The 17,662-nt window shown below is 38.4% G+C and overlaps 1 protein-coding gene across 2 annotated transcripts in view; it reads right to left on the reverse strand.

Moving 5' to 3' along the window:
- EPB41L4A (erythrocyte membrane protein band 4.1 like 4A) overlaps window positions 1–17,662 on the reverse strand; it is a 269,890-nt gene that overhangs the window by 68,526 nt on the left and 183,702 nt on the right. For both annotated transcript variants that reach the window (XM_017889282.1, XM_017889281.1), the window contains 3 exons: window positions 10,613–10,704; window positions 9,552–9,629; window positions 4,549–4,670 (listed from right to left, as the gene is read on the reverse strand). In XM_017889282.1, coding sequence (XP_017744771.1) covers window positions 4,549–4,670; window positions 9,552–9,629; window positions 10,613–10,704 — 292 coding nt within the window. The remainder of the gene's footprint in view (window positions 1–4,548; window positions 4,671–9,551; window positions 9,630–10,612; window positions 10,705–17,662) is intronic.

A 17,662-nucleotide genomic window follows, 5' to 3' on the forward strand; every position in this document is an offset into this window, starting at 1 on the left:
AAAAAAAAAAAAAAAAAAAAAAAAAAGAATAACAGTCTCCAACCTGATCCAGGTTGCCTCGAACACCATTATTTTGTTCCTTTTTATGGCTGAGTAGTATTCTATGGTGTACATATTAATATAAACACCACATGTTCTTTATACACTTGTTGGTTGGTGGGCATTTAGGCTGGTTCCATACTTCTGCAAATACAAATTGTGCTGTTATAAACATCATGTGCCAAGTGTCTTTCTTATATAATGACTTCTTTTCCTCTGGGCAGATACCCAGTAATGGGATTGCTGGATCAAATGGTAGTTCTACTTTTAGTTCTTTAAGGAATCTCCATGCTATTTTCCACAGTGGTTATTATAGTTTACATTCCAACCAGCAGGGTAAAAGTGTTACTTTTCACCACATCCACACCAACATTTATTATTTTTTAATTTTTTAATTATGGTCATTCTTGCAGGCGTAAAGTGGTATCTCATCGTGGTTTTGATTTGCAACTTCCTGATAATTAGTGATGTTGAGCATGTTTTCACATGTTTGTTGGCCATTTGTACATCCTCTTTTGAAAATGGTCTATTCGTGTCCTTTGCCCACTTTTTGATGGGATTATTCTTTTTTATGTCGTTGTTGTTGCTGATTTCAGTTCCTCATAGATTCTAGATATTAGTCCTTTGTTGGATGCACAGTTTGTGAATATTTTCTCCCAGTCTGTGGGTTGATTGTTTACTCTGATCATCTCCTTTGCTGTGCAGAAGCTTTTTAGTTTAATTAGGTCCTATCTATTTATTTTGTTTTGTTGCATTTGTTTTTGGGTTCTTAGCTATGAACAGCTTTGCCTAAGCCAATATCTAGAAGCGTTTTACCAACGTTATCTTCTAGAATTTTTATGGTTTCAGGTTGCAGTGAACTAAGATTGGACCACTGCACTCCAACCTGGGCGGCACAGTGAGACTCCGTCTCAAGAAAAAAAGAGAAGTCAGGATAAAAGCAATTCAAAAATCAGAGTGAAACGTGGTCTCAGCAAAGTCTTAGATTTTAACACAGTATTGTTTAATCCTCTTTTAGAACAAAATGATGAATATACACCATTGTTTAAAATATATAAAGTCATCAGTGCTTAAAGATATCACTACAAGAATATTCACTTTAGAGCTATTTATGGTTTTCAAATTTTGAAACAGCTTAAATATCCAAGAATTAAAGATTGGTTGAATTGTCGTATCTCTATATCTACATAGTAGAAAATCATACAGATATTAAAATGGCATTGTTTAGGAACATTTAAAGACTTAGAACATATCCATGAGGTATTATTAAATAAGAAAAGCAAGTTGAAAACTCACGATTTTACCACTTGTGTGAAAAAGATACACAACTGACCTAAAGACTATATAATACAGTGCTACTACAAGGAGAATGGAGTTGAATATGAAAGGTTTTTTCTTTCCTTTTGGGAGAGAAGATTCTAAGTTTTCTAAATTTTATAAAATAAGCATGTATTTTATAATAATAAAAGCATAATACAGTCTACATTTTAAAAAGATCCACCTGCCAGGCACAGTGACTCACACCTGTAATCCTAACATTTTTGGAGGTCAAGATGTAAAGATCGCTTGAGGCTGGGAGTTTCAGACCAGCCTAAACAACACAGCAAGACCCCATCTCTACAAAAAATAAAAGATTAAAAAAATTAGCTGGGAGTGGTGCTGTGTGCCTGTAATCCCAGCTACACAGAAGGCTGAGCTGGGAGGATTGCTTGAGCCATGAGTTCGAAGCTACAGTGAGCTATGGCCACAACACTGCACTCCAGACTGGGTGACAAGGTGAGACCTTGTCTCAAAAAAAAAAAAAAGAGAGAGAGAGAGATCCACCTGATGCTGGGAGGCTGTCCTCCAAAAAGGCTGGGCTGTGCATTACGGGGACAAGCTTACAACAAATCCTAGACTTCCTTTGTCCTCTGCTGCCCATGTGTAAGTAACACCTAAGCTTCATGTAATTTGTTGCATATGAGTGTGTTCTCTCTCAACGGACTCAAACAAGTCGGTAACCAATGCCCAGTAAACTTACTCCACAGTAGTTTTAGCCAAACTGCCTTTTACCTCTTAGTTTCCTCATTAGCTGAAGGGAGGTAACAATAATAGTGATGTGGCAAGGTAATCTATTGCAAATTTAGTCATGTTTTATTCTTGTCAGTAGAACCACCAGAAAGAACTTTATTTTCTCCCAGCCCAACAAGAGGAAGGGAACTACAGTCAGACTTAGTTTGACTTTAGAAGCATCAAGTCAGGTGATACTCTCACACACAGGAATGGCAGAACAAACTCATACACTTTTCTTCACAGGCTTGGCAAAAGGATTAACTGATAGACATTATAATGCTATGTCAATTTTCACACAATGTTCAGATGTTAATATTGTTACTAAAAATTTCATTTACTTCCTATAATGTGCTAGACGCAGGAGACCTGGGCTCCTGCACCAGCCATATCTCTGAATAATTGCTAGAACCACATCTTCCTCATCCATAAAATGGGATGTACTCTTTCCCTTGCCCCACCTCACAGGGTGAGGCTCAAACAAGATAATATCTGTGAAAGGACACTGGAGAGTGTTACACAAGGGTGATCTATAAGCAAGCCACAAACTAACGTCAGTGATATTACTTCACAGTAAAATTCTGTGAGCAATGAGCACTGAACATGTATTAAAGCTGATTGATCAGGTGGTTTTATTAAAGACACTGTCTTCATTAAACAAAAAAATCTGAATAACCCAAATGTCCATCAACAGTAGAATGAATAAATTGTCAAACACTAGAATACTCACAGCAAGAAAAGGAACGTGCTTTAGTACACACTGTATGTAATGTTGGCAGGAACAATCAAGACACAAAAAAACATACTATGATCCATTCATATAATGTTAAAAACAGGCAAAACAAACTAATTTTTTCAGGAAACAATGACAAATTATAATGAAAAGAAAGGAATGGGCCGGGCATGGTGGCTCATGCCTGTAATCCCAGCACTTTGGGAGGCCGAGGCGGGCGGATCACGAGGTCAGGAGATCGAGACCATCCTGGCTAACATGGTGAAACCTCGTCTCTACTAAAAATACAAAAAATTAGCCGGGCATGGTGGTGGGCGCCTGCAGTCCCAGCTACTCGGGAGGCTGAGGCAGGAGAATGGCGTGAATCAGGGAGGCGGAGCTGGCAGTGAGCAGAGATCACTCCACTGCACTCCAGCCTGGGCGACAGAGCGAGACTCCGTCTCAAAACAAAAAAAAAAGGAATGAAATTACCACAAAGTCAAACAGAAGTTTCCTCTAACTGAGGGGAGGAAATGGTTATCAGAGAAATGCCCATGTGGCACTTTGGGGATGCAGGCTATATTAAACTTTGTATGTGTGTACACACATATGTATACATGTATGTTTATGTCCATAAGTATATATATTTTATTTATATACTTTCTATACATATATTATGTTGCATAATAAAAGACCAATAATAACAAGAAACCAACTGGATTCTGTACAAATGAAGCTCAAATTAAGTTACCTCAATAGTGTTCCTTTTTTTTAATTTGTATTTTTAATAGACAGGGGCCTCACTTTGTTGCTCAGGCTATACTGAAACTCCCAGGCTCAAGTGATCCTTCTGCCTTAGCCTCTTGAGTATCTAGGATGACAGCCTCACCACCATGCCCAAAAGTGCTGTTTTTTTTTTTTTTTAAGACTCTTGCTAAGAGCTTTTTCCATTTCAACTCAAATACATCAAACTAAGAAATTATTCAGTTTAGCATTTTGTCTTGTGTGGTTTTTGTTTGTTTAAGAGACAGGGTCTCAGTCTATCACCCAGGATGGAGTGTAGTGGTATGATCATAGCTCACTGTAACCTTGAATTCCTGGGCTCCAGCCATCCTCCTGCTTCAGCCTTCCAAAGCACTGACATTACAGGCGTGAGCCATTGTGCCCAGCCAATATTTTATTTAAAATAAAACCCCTTCAAAAAGAAAGTATGGGGCCAGGCATGGTGGTTCATGCCTGTAATCCTAGCACTTTGGCAGGCTGAAGAGAGATGATCACTTGAGCCCAAGAGTTTGAGACCACCCTGAGCAACACAGTGAGACCCTAGCTCCATAAAATAAAGTAAAATAACCAGGCATGGTAGTACGTGCCTATAGTCCCAGCTACCTGGAAGGCTGAGGTCGGAAGATCACTTGGACCCAGGAGGTCGAGGTAGCAGTGAGCTATAACCATGCCACTGCACTCCAGCCTGGTGACAGAGCAAGATTGTAACTCAAAAAAGAAAAAAAAAGAAAGTATAGTCATTAAGCAGGTCATGGTGATTCAAGATGACTATTTGTCTTCCTAATAATTACTGTCTGCTTGAACACTTCCAAGATCAAAATTGAAATTTCTAATATTAGAAAATTTTAATACTAGAAATTTCAGTAGGAAGACTACAGAGTTATAGACATCACTGAGTATATCTTACACTATCAGCCTAAAGAGAAACAAGGTTACACAGATAACTCAGGGGAAACATGACTTACCAGTTGGCTGTGTTTGTGCTATTCGCTTAGGGTAAGTCTTGCTTCGACTTCTCGTCACATTCTGATCAGGCCGGGGAAGCTGAATAGAAAGATCTCGGCTCATTTGCAAAGCTGTCCTGCCACTTGAAAGTGCAACATTTTGATTAGCAAAGGTAAAACCACACAGCCACAAAATTAAACAGGTCATTCTGAACATCTGCCAAATATGGAGAGAAGAAAAAACACACAGACTCACTGGTTTTAAAATGATTCTCATTGCAATAGTGATCAAGGGAGTGGTTATGAAATTCTAGGAGGAGATTTACATTAGATAGAAGGAAAATCTTTCAGAGGAGGAAACAGGAAGAAAGGATTTATTAAAGGAGGAGTTGGATTTCCATAGAATGATGGGCTAGAAATAAAGGTTGCTGATAGTCTTTAAGGTCACGAAATAATACAGAAATTAAGTTGGGCTAAACTGTGGGAGGGCAATGATTCCACATGAGCTCCATGTTGTACTCACACAGCAGGCTGTAAAGCATCTCCCACAGGACCACTCAGTAGGATTTTATTCTGGACTCTGCCATGGCACAATTAGCCATTTACTTGCCCACCTCGCCTGGGCCAGATCAACTGTCCAGGAAGACTGAAGGCAGGCCTAGAATCCCATGCAAAGCACTGCTGCTCTACAGATTCCATGCAGATTCCAGGGCAGCTTTCCCTGGGGCTGGGTCAAACTTCTCAAGTAATTTTCCCAAGGAATCATGTGATTTAGTTTGCTGGATTTCAGTGAACATTCATCTTACTAACAATTTATTCCACAACTGCTAAATTTGAGCAACTGAATGGCCCTGGCTTTCACGCAGGAAAATATCATTTAGGTACAGGAAAATCACATTTCTACAAGTCTAGTTTGATTTACCACAAGTACAGCCATCTATGGGAGGAAAAATGTCTTTTAAGGGCCCCAAATCCTATTTATCTTACATTTACAGGATAAATATGGGTCAGTATCTCCCCCAAAAAACAGATTAAACAGATTTAAAATTCATCTTTCACGTGTTTCTGTGGAAGTTTCTCCTCCTCACTACTTCCTCTGCCTTTATTAAAGATGAAGATGCCTACAATCCTCATAAAAATGACTCTGCATTAGGCTAAGTTGGGACGTGTGGTATCATCTTTGTTCCAGGGGCGCATCCATGATGGCACTTCACGTTCAATAACAGTTCATGGAAATTCGGGAGGGGAGAGAAGCAAACTGACAGATTTTCTTTTGCTTAAAATGTAACTTCTTTTAAAAAGGTACACAGGATAACAGATTTCCAAAAAACTAAAAATCCACATAAAGTGCAAATGTTCATTATTATCAATGGTCTGGAGTATGAAGATAAGGCCTACTTTCAACATACTCACTATTAAGAGAAAGACTTGGGCACTGTGCACTTCATCTCACAGAGGAAAAAAGTTCCCCCTAAAAATATAACCCCATATGTGAACCACTGAGGCATTTCATAATCAGATTTTATTATTCAAATTTTTCTCATGGTTTCTCTCTCGGAACAAAGGACAAATGAGAAAATCATATCATAAGATTAGAAAGACTGAGGACCAGAAGCATAAAGTGATTTGCCACAGGCTGTACAGGACCCAGCACTAGAACAAACTTTCTGAACTCCAGCTGGTCAGTATGGCATAGCCTGGTGGCATGGGAGAAGGAACAGCACATGTAGCTGTTGGGTTTGAAGTTGCAAGCCCTGTTTAAAGCAAAGCTCTGCCTTTTCCTAGCTGCGTGATCTTCAGAAGGTTATTTGTAAAAATCCTTGCAGCCTTGTTTTCCTCATTTATATTTCTACTTGTTCTTACAATTTACTGGCAGAAGTATTCTTATATAGCATCCTATTTCCTTGTAGCAGAAAGTAATTGACAAGTATAGAGATTTACAGTGTAAGGTGATGAAAGTCCCTACGCATGTCTGGTGGCTCTCTGTTATGACAGGATAGAGCTTTGTTTCTGTGATCAACCACTTCCCTGCTGCCTCTGGCATACACACACCCCTCTGCATGCTGGGTGGCAGTGCCAGCAGGCCCTGTTGCCTCTAAATGAGATAGAAAGAAAAGAACAAGAGTAGAAATACTCAGGTTCAAAATCCTGGCTTTGCCACTTACTGATTAGGGACGCTTAATTACTTTACTTTTGGAGGCTCCAATTTCTCATCTATATAAAGGGGGATATGAAACCTCTTTGGCAGGTCATTGAGTGGATTAAATAAAGCTGCACATGTGAAAGCAACAGACACAAAGGAGGTTCTTATGAGAACTTGGTCTCTCTTCCATGCTTCATAGAATGTGAAATCTCATGACAGCTCCCGTGAGTTAAGTCCTACAAGGAGGATCTGGGTTCCTAAGGGAGTTTCTAAGCCCTCCTTCTCAATTCTCAAGTGTAAATTCTACACAGCTCATTAATTCATCAAAACTAGGAGCACCCCATAAACTTAATGACAGGTAAAGGCAAGGTTAATTTGTAAGGGGCTCAGGAAAGATAGCAATGTATAACAAAATGTTTAATCAAAGATTTCTATTTCAGATTATTGGTCTCTGGTAATAACATAACAACAACAAAAAGTATTGGAACATCAGATTTCAGCTCAGCCTTTCCTCACAAATTTAATTTTAATCTTAATTGTCCCATATCACTAAAAAAGTCCGATTTTTCCCTTAAGTAAGCACTAGTTTTCCCAAAAAGTGCCACTGTCCTTGGCATTTTGCAAGACCTAAAATGCAAGAGAAAGTAAAGACTAGAACTCTTGTCTTTCTCCATCACACACATGTACATGCACAACCACAAAGACACTAACACATCACTATAAACACGTACACAATTACACACACAAACACACCCAGACACCTGCATTCATACACTGCCGCCACTTGTTAGGCTGTTCTTTATATCCTATTCTTTAAAAGCCTGCAGGGTGAAAGGAGGAGAATGTGTTTCCAGAGCTCTGCTTTCATTCCAGGATATCTCTGGAATGTCTCAAGAAAGTGGCAGGCATATTGTGCTGGTTAAACTCTGGTTGCTTGCCCTCTTTTGACAATAAACAGTCTGTATGCTAATGACCCCCCAGCAATCAGAGACTCATCCCTGCGTAAGCTCTGGGCATCGTCTTTCTTCCAAGGTTGGTATAATGCTAGCGTTTCCTACATACAGACATGTAGATTTAAGATTCATTAAGACTTACTAGGCAGTTAACATCAGCCACAAAATTAGAACAGATTTAGCATGGCCTCCAATTTTGCAAAGGTTACTTTTAATCACGTCCTTGGAAGAAATGATATTTAATATGCAAAATCCAATAACTTCCTAATAATAATTCCCAGTAGCCGCAACATTTGCATTTCAATAAATTTGAGAAATCAGGTATGGCTAACTTTGTGGAAGCCAACAACAGTGTATGTTAAACAGGATAATTAAAATTTTAATAGTGTGAACATTAACACAGATGTCTTTCTACCAGCTCCATTTCAGGGACAAGGAGACATTCTCTCTATAACCCTGGTGGCGTTTTTATGCCACAACTGGAAGAACAGTCCAAATACTGACTATTACCTGCTCTTCTCAATATAAACATAAATAATACTTCCTTAAATTCTTCATAATTGTATCACCATCTACAGAACAACAGTGAAAACCCAAAGGTTAAACATGAACATATCAATGAATACCTTCATGTAAATTCCAAGAATATCCATAATACCATGACACAAGTATTTTTTAGTCAAGAAATGAGCAAATTTTCAACTAAATAATATATAAAAATGAATGCACTGAATATTTAATATTCATCACCTTTTATTGATTATCTTTAATCTCAAATTCAAGACCCAAAAAGTACATTATAAAAGAGAAGAATTAAAATCTAGCATAGAGGACTATTGTCCTGAAAATGCTTGCCTTGGCTTTTTTTGTACCTCCTAAGGGAGCATTTCATTCAGTGATGTCTCCAATGGAACTGACAGAAGTGTCCCATCTCTGTGACACTAGGTGGCATTTCCCCACCCTGCTTGGGTTTTACAAGGCCCGGGGACCTCTCTCGTTGTTTGAATAATACTATAGCTCTTTGAAGGCAGAAGTGGGTAGATCTGATTCTTTGTATCTGTGGGTACCTAATACCATGCCTTGCACATCACAGGCTCTCTCCATTGAACAGAATGAATTGAAACGAGACAAATTCTTTTTCAAAATATAGAACCCACTCTCATTTTTAATGCTGGTATTAGAAAAAGACATCAGCACCTGCCTAGCTGTATGACAATCAGGCTTTTTCCACAACAGGCTAACAGTTTGCCTAATGGTTATAAACATGAGCTCTGCAGTTAGAGCGACAGAGGATGGATCCCACTGCCCTGCCTCCTAGTTGGATTACCTGGAGAAGGGACTTGACCTCTTTGAGCCTTAGTGTCCTCACACATTAATGGAGCTAATATTACAGAAGATTGATAATTAAATGAAGCAATGAATGGAAAACATGTATCACAGTACGTAGCACTTAGTAACTGCTCAATAAAGTTGAGATATAATTGCTAGCATTACTACATGCGGGCTTTACGCTGCAGAAAAAACATGGTTTGATGCACAATATAAAAAGTATAGATTGTATTAAATTAGGGGATCAACTGAATGTCTTAAAAACACAATTAGTTACTATTCAGAACATCTACATTGTTTCATAATCACAAAACACACATAATTAAAAATAAGTGATAACTGTATCAAAATGAATTTCTGAAGATAATAAACTTTACTATGGTCTAAAAGCCCACAACACAGCTAATGCAAATGTTAAATATAATTAAATCTTGAAAATCATGTTTGTTAAGAAAGTTTTAATAAACCGTTATGCTTACAAAACACATTGGCAATGCAAGAAAAAAGAAAAAAATAAATCAAAAACTTCATTGAGCATAACAGCTGAATTAAGTATTTATTTACAAACACATCCTCCCAAGGAAAAAAATGTCATTTACCTGTAGCGGTGCTTATAACGTATGGATCCAAACTTGCTGAGTTTTCTTGACAGTGAATTAGATTCATTTTCTGGCATTCTAATCAATTTGCAAAAGAAAATCAGACAAAGACTCAACGTTATAGGCATTCTGGGCCACCCCTTACTCCTAACACAAACTTTATAAAGGACCCCAGCCACTTTATAAGAATACTTCTCCAACATCATGTTATTCATATTCCATGAGGATGAAACAGGGAAGAACTCAATTTTGTTTCCATTTAAAAAACAAAAACAAAAAATAAAGCTTAAGGTATCACCAGCTAAATTTTTGTTTTATCTTTACAACATAAAGATGTGAAACAAGGAAAAAGTATCCCCGCAATCCAAAGGTCAGTTCTCTAGTTTCATCTGACCTGACCTCCCAGGAGGGCTGCGTGCAGTTGCCAGCACCTTATTCATCAAGACATTCTCTTTCCTCATTTCCCAGGATACCACACACTCTTCTGACTGCTCCTTCTCATACTCTAGACTGGCTCATCCTGGCCTGTAATGTCGGGAGGGACCACCAAGCTCAGTCCTTGGAGTTCTGCTTCTCTCTCCACTGTTTCCATTGGTGACCTCATCCAGCCACTTCTGTAAATACCTACTTAAGTGACATCATCAACTTTGGTCTTTCCAGTGAGCCTTGTACACCCAATTGCCTTATCACATTTCTACCTAGATGGCTGATAGGCTGTTAAAATTAATTATGCACAGAACACTCCATTTCCACCAATACTACATAGGTGCTAACAATGGCTGCACGTTTTACATAAACCTAAAAATATTACCTCGAACCTTTCTTGTAGTATCAAAGATATAACTGTATCTATGTGTATAAGTACCTATGTGTATATATATGTACACATGCATGAATATATGTGTGCGTGTTTGTATTAATATAATCCAGAGAATTAGGAATTGAGAAAATTAGTAAAAGGGAAACAATTCCAAATTTGTTTGTAGACAGAATTCCTTTTATAAAAACAAATGCCATTTTCATTTATTAAAACAACAAACAAAATTTTTACATCAATTTACCTAAAAAATGTATGATGTTCCACACTGCACTTCCAGAGATGCTTGCAAGCAGTTTTACTCCGAGCTTCAAAAAAGAATGAGGTTTCATTACACTAAGAGAGAAAGAGAGACAGAGAATATGAATAATGACCAGGGAAGGAAGATAGCATTCTTCAAGTAACAGCTCCCTTTAGGTAACAAAATTCAAGCAGAGAGATTATTGAAAATATATAAAGAATAATTGTCTCTTGATAACTATTTTTGGAGAGGTGCATTAAAATCACCTTCCATCAATTAAAATTTTATAAATTCCATTTAAATCTTAAAGCACCTTTATTACCTACTTTTACATTGCCCCGTGACGACAGACAGTTTGCACAGTGGCGGTGAAATACTATAAAATCTCCCTCATAAACAGCCACTAATACAGGAAAAGCACAGACCATGTGAAAATCAAAACCCAATCAAAAGAAGATGCCCATAAATCCAGTCCTTAAGTGTATTACTTTCAGGGATGAACAAGTCACACATAAAGCAATGAATAAAGAACCTCAGGAAGAACCACCAGAAGAAGTGAACACCCCAGCAGCATCATCTGGAAAATTAAATAACGTCTCTGATGCCATATTTCTCCATTCTACGTCAAGTTACTGAGATGATCAAATTAAACAATATGCATATGTACAGTATCATATAATAGGTGTATAACACATGTTAATTATTTTAATCCAGTAGTTACTTGATTCTCTATATTTAATATGTAAGAAATAAAACAACATTGAAGGTACAAATCAGCCCTCTATATCCAAAGGTTCCACATATGCAGATTTAGCCAAACTCGAATCAAAAATATTCAGAAAAAAAATACAAATTTAAAAAGCAATACAGCATAACAACTATTTACACAGCATGTATATTATGTGAGGAATCATAAGTAATCTAGAGATGACTTAAAGTATATGGGAAGATGTGTGCAGGTTATATGCAAATACCACACCATTTATATAAGGAACTTGAGCATCCTCAGACTTGGGAGGAAGGTTTCTGAAACCAATACCCTGTGGATGCTGAGGAGCAACTGTACAAGCATACCTTGGAGATACTGTGGGTTTAGCTCCAGACTACTGCAATAAAGTGAATATTGCAATAAAGTGAGTTGCACATATTTTTTGGTTTCCTAGGGCATGTAAAAGTTGTTTACACTGTACTGTAGTCTATTAAGTATACAATAGTATTATGTCTTTAAAAAAAAACAACATATATACCATAATTTTAAAATACTTGATTGGTGAAAAATGGTAAAAGTCATCTGAGCCTTCAGGAAGTCATAATCTTTTTGCTGATGGAAGGTACTGCCTCAATGCTGATGGCTGCTGACTGACCAGGGTGGTAGTTGCTAAAGGTTAGAGTGGCTGTATCAATTTCTTAAAATGAGACAACAATGAAGCTTTCTGTGTTAATGAACTCTTCCATTCAATAAAGATTTCTTTGTAGCACATGATACTGTTTGATACCATATGACCCACAGAAGAACTTCTTTCAAACTTGGAGTTAATCTTCTCAAACCCTACAACTTCTTTATCAATTAAGTTTGTGTAATATTTTAAATTCTTTGTTGTCATTTTAAAAATGTTCACAGCATCTTCACCAGGAGTAGATTCCATCTCAAGAAACCACTTTTGCTCATTCATAAGAAGCAACTCCTTATTCCTTGAAGTTTTATCAGGACATTGCAGCAATTAAGTTATACCTTCAGGTTTCACTTCTAATTCTAGTTTTCTTGCTATTTCTACCACATCTGCAGTTACTTCCTTCACTGAAGTCTTGGACCCCTCAAAGTCATCATGAGGGTAGAAATCAACTTCTTTCAAACTCCTGCTAATCAGAATAATTTGACCTCCTGCCATAAATCATAAATTATTTTAAGAGCATCCAGAATGGAAAATATTTTCCGGAAGTTTTTCAATTTGCTTTGTCCAGATCCATTAGAAAAATCATTATCTATCGCATCAATAGCTTGTAAAACGTATTTCTTAATAATATTTGAAAGTCGAAGTTATCTCTTGATCCATGGGTTGCAGAAGAGATACTGTGATAGCAGGCATGAAAGCAACATTAATCTCCTTGTACAATCCCATGAGAACTCTAGAGTGACTAGGCGCTTTGTCGATGAATAGTAATGTTTTGAAAGGAATCTTGTTTTTCTGAGCAGTAGATATCAACATGGGGTTTAATATAGTCACTAAGCCGGCCCGGGAGCGGTGGCTCACACCTGTAACCCCAGCACTTTGGGAGGCTGAGGCAGGCGGATCACCTGAGGTCAGGAGTTCAAGACCAGCCTGGCAAACTTGGCAAAACCGCATCTCTACTAAAAATACAGAAATTAGCTGGGCGTGGTGGCAGGTGCCTGTAATCCCAGCTACTCAAGAGGCTGAGACAAGAGAATGCCTTGAATCTGGGAGGTGGAGGTTGCAGTAAACCAAGATCACGCCACTGCATTCCAGCCTGGGTGACAAGAATAAGACTCTGTCTTGAAAAAAAAACTACATACACACACACATATGTGTGTGTATATATATATGTATTTTTTTCTAAGCCATCCTGTAAACAGATGTGCTGTCATCCAGGCTTTGTTGTTCCATCTATAGAGCACAGAGTACAGTTAGCATCATTTGTATGGACCCCAGAATTTTCTGATTGGTAAATGAATATTGGCTTCAACTTAAAGTCACCAGCTGCAGTAGAAAATAACAAGACAGTCAGCCTGTCCTTGGAAGCTTTAACACAGGCATTGACTTCGCCTTATAGCTATGAAAGTCCTAGATGGCATCTGTTTTGTCTCCACTGAAAATCTGTTGTTTAGTGTAGCCATTTCCATCAATAATTTTAGCTAGATCTTCTGGATTACCTGCTATAGCTTCTAAATCAGCACTTGCTGCTTCACTTTGTACTTTTTATGTTATGGAGATGGCTACTGTCCTTCAACCTCATGAACCAACGTCTGCTAGCTTCCTACTTTTATTCTGCAGTTTCCTCACCTCTCTTAAACTTCATAGAATTGAAGAGAGTTAGAGCCTTGCTCTGGATTAGAGACTCTGGTTTAAGGGAATGCTGCAGCTTGTTGGATCTTCTATCCAGACCACTCGAACTTTCTCCAAATCAGAATAAGACTGTTTTGTTTCTTACTATTTTTGTGTTCACTAGAGTAGTTCTCCAAATTTCCTTCAAGATTTTTTTCTTTGCATTCACAACTTGGCTAACTGGCACAATGGGCCTAGCTTTCAGCCTATCTCACCCTTCAAGATGACTTCCTCACTAAGCTTAATCATTTCTAGCATTTGATTTCAAATCATAGACGCACAACTATTCCTTTCAGTTGAACACTTAGAGGTTATTGTAGGGTTATTAACTGACCTAATTTCAATATTACTGTGTCTTGGAAAATAGGGAGGCCTAAGGAGAGGGAGAGAGACAGGGCATGGCTAGTCTGTGGAGCAGTCAGAACACATGCATCATTTATCAATTAAGATCACTATCTTACACAGATGCAGTTTATGGCACCCCAAATCAATTACAACAGTAACATCAAAGATCACTGATCACAGATCACTACTGAAGCGGCTACGCTGTCCGGGGTATATACCTTGGGGTTCACTGTCATGCACTGAGAAAGAATTCAGGACATGGACACATGTGGGTAGGTTAAGGAGTGGAAAGTTTAATAGAGAGAAGAAAGGAGGGAGGAAAGCAGCTCCCTGAGAAAGAGAGACATCTGAAAAAGGGGGGAGGCCATGGACCACAGCAGATTTTATAGGCAGGCTGGAGAAGGCGGTGTCTAATTCATATAGGGCTCACAGAATGGCTTCATCAGATATGATGTCTACATAGTGTGCGGGGAAGGCTGGTCGCCCTACCCTAATCTTCTTATGCAAGTGGGCTTTCCAGTTGATCTGCACCATTTTGTCTGCTCCTTTATAGTACATGTGGCTGGCAGAGAAGGGAAGATGGACCCACCATTTTGAAAATGTCTTGTCCTTAGTTCCTGCCGGCACCCACCTGTGCAAGCTCCTAGCTTGCAGGGTGCTCTGTGTTAGAAAATGATTCGGGACTGCTTTTCATTAAAAAGAAAAGCTTTACCGAGGAGGACTCCCATGCCCGTGTTATCTACCTAAGTAATTCCTTCTTAGCTCCTGTATCATTATAACATATATAATAATAATGAAAAAGTTTGAAATACTATTGCAAGAATTACCAAAATGTGACACAGTGACACGAAGTGAGCATATGCTATTGGAAAAAAGCTACCAACAGATTGACAGGGTTGCCATAAATCTTCAATTTGTAAAAAAACACAGTGTCTGCAAAGCACAATAAAGTAAAGTGCAAAACAACAAGATATGCCTGTAATTCTAATTTTGCAGAAAATACTACTTATATTTTAAGTAACTGAATAGAAAACTAAGCAAAACACAATATGAGTGCTAACGTAATAAACCACAAGCTCTGTGAAGTTACATACTTGCTAATTTAATTTCAAAGCTACAAACCAAACTCAAGTCTCAAATGAAGCAAATGCCTCTGAAAATGAGGTTTCTATGCACTCATAAACACAAAACAATCAATGCAAAAGAATAACTGAAATGATTTGTCTCCTACTTTTAATAAGGACAGAACATTTACGTGTATAAAATTTCTCCCAATTCCAACTTGAATGATGCTTCCCAACTTAGGAGTTTGTCAGATGAAGAGATATGATGGAAACTACGCCAACATACACACATCACAGCAAGGCTAGCTGTAATTCCAAAACCTTGTCTGGTGGAGGAAGAAAGGAAAATTTTCAGGTTTCTGGTTTGGGTGCTACTAAAATATAGCAAGTGGAAAAAATGGGCATTTGGATGACAAGGGAATAGACATTAAGTTCAGGTTAAGATATTCTGATTTTGAGGTCCCCATGGGACACCTAGAGGGCCAATAAGGATGCAGGTGCAGAGAGCCAGAGAGAGGGGACATCTACTCACACAGGTGATCTCACCATGTGAACAAGACGGCTCAGGGAGAGCAAACAGAACAGATGAAGGTGAAATCACTGCAAAGATGCTCCTGAAGGTGGAGTGAGAGAGGTCCAAATATACCAGGAAACAGTGTCAGACAGGCTGGGAAGAGAGAGTACAACTCTCAAGTGACCCAGAAAGGTCAAATCGAGTTTGAACAGAGGTTACCACATTTCACGGTAAGAAATCTTCCAAGGCCTTTGTGAAGGGAATAGGGATTATACAATTAGAGGTGAGGAAGAAAAGTCAATGAATTCAGAAAGTGTTTTCCTTAACAGCAAAAGAAACTGCTGGCAGAGCTAGAAAAGGGGACGCACAGGAAATCACAAAAGCTCCTCCGGGCAGGGAGGGAAAGCCCAGGCTTTTGTGAGAAGATAGGAGCCCTTAGAGAGAATTTTTTTTTTTCTTGTACTTTTCTTTTTTTAAATATCCAGTCATGCATTGCATAAGGATGTCTTGGTTAATGATGGGTCGCATATACAACAACGGTTCCTTAAGATTATAAAATGCATTTTAACTGTGCCTTTTCTGTGTTTAGATACGTTTGGATACACAAACACTTATCGTAGTGTTTCAATTGCCTGCAGTATTCAGCACAGTAACATGCTGTACAGGTTGGCAGCCTAGCAGCAATAGGCTATACTGTATAGCCTAGGTATTGTGAAAGGAAATTAAATTTGGGGACCCCAAACTCATTTAGCTAAAGGGAAAATTCAAGCTGGGAACTGGGTCATGTAAACCTGCCTCTCCTTTTTGGTTCCTAAATAAGATTGCTACAAGATGAAAAGCTACATGCCTCCCCCGTATTTTTCCCACAAGGAAATTCCTAGTGAGCTGTTAAAACTTTACCATGGTAATGCAAATTGATAGCTTGATCTTTACAGGTACAGTCACCCCAGACACAAATGCATTATCTGACTGTTTCCTTACCCTATTTTGTCTGTTATCTGATGTAAAATGCAGATTCTCCGCATTTTTCCTCTGCCCCTTTTGTGTCATCCTATGTAAAAAAAAAATGTAGATTCACTGAGGCAGACAAAGGCATGAATGACTATTTTTCCCTACCTCCCTCTTACATGAAAACTGTATGCTTCTCAACATCCCATCTTTGGCCCTTTAAATGTAGAGCTCTCAAAATCATCTTTGGAGAAACGCATAGACCTGTCTCCCTGGCATGTCCTTAACGTTGGCAAATAAATCTAAAATGATTGAGACTTGTCTCATTATTTTCCTCGACTGTCAGTGTGTAGTAGGCTAGACCAGCTAGGTTTGTGTAAAAATATTCTATGATGTACACACAGTGACAAAATCGCCTTATGACTTGTTTCTCAGAACATATCCCTGTCATTGACACATGTATAACATGTACGTGGTATAAACGCCAAAGTTATCGAAGTGGGTATACACTGACAACTCAATCTCCCTCTCACCACTGTCCCCAATTCCCTTCCCCAGAGGCAATCACTACTCTAAGGGGTGGGTGTTAAGGGCACTGAATTATCCTAAAATAGAATGTACAAGTTATTCATTTAAAGTAAGTCTGCTTGTGACTGCATTCTATCAAGATCAATTGTTAAGGTAAAGAGAAGACCAGGAGAGGCTACCCCTGCCCCTCTCCCACTACGTCCTTCCTTACTACGTAGACCCACCATTTCCCTGTGCCTTTCAACAATGGAAGTACTGCGTGTGGCAGGACATACCGAGAATTACCACCTACTAGAAATGATGGCTGAGAATGACTTCTCTGTGACATAGACATTTTTACGTTTTTAGCAAAATAATCCAAAATGAGGTATAATTTAAGTAAATAAAAATATCAAAACTTATTTAATTACATGCTTCCAAAGACTTCCAAGACTTTTGGAATTTGCTGATATAATACAGGTCCTGAATTCTTTCAAATTATGGAATTAGGGGTTTGAGTCAGGTTTACCTAGGGACCCATGGGTCTTCCAAAAGTCTTGGAAGGAGAAGCAAAGTATTCCGTCTAAAATAATACAAAGTCTCCTCTAAATCT

The sequence above is a fragment of the Rhinopithecus bieti genome, unplaced genomic scaffold (genome assembly GCF_001698545.2).
Source record: "Rhinopithecus bieti isolate Rb0 unplaced genomic scaffold, ASM169854v2 scaffold_18418, whole genome shotgun sequence".
NCBI classification, from domain to species: Eukaryota; Metazoa; Chordata; class Mammalia; order Primates; family Cercopithecidae; genus Rhinopithecus; species Rhinopithecus bieti.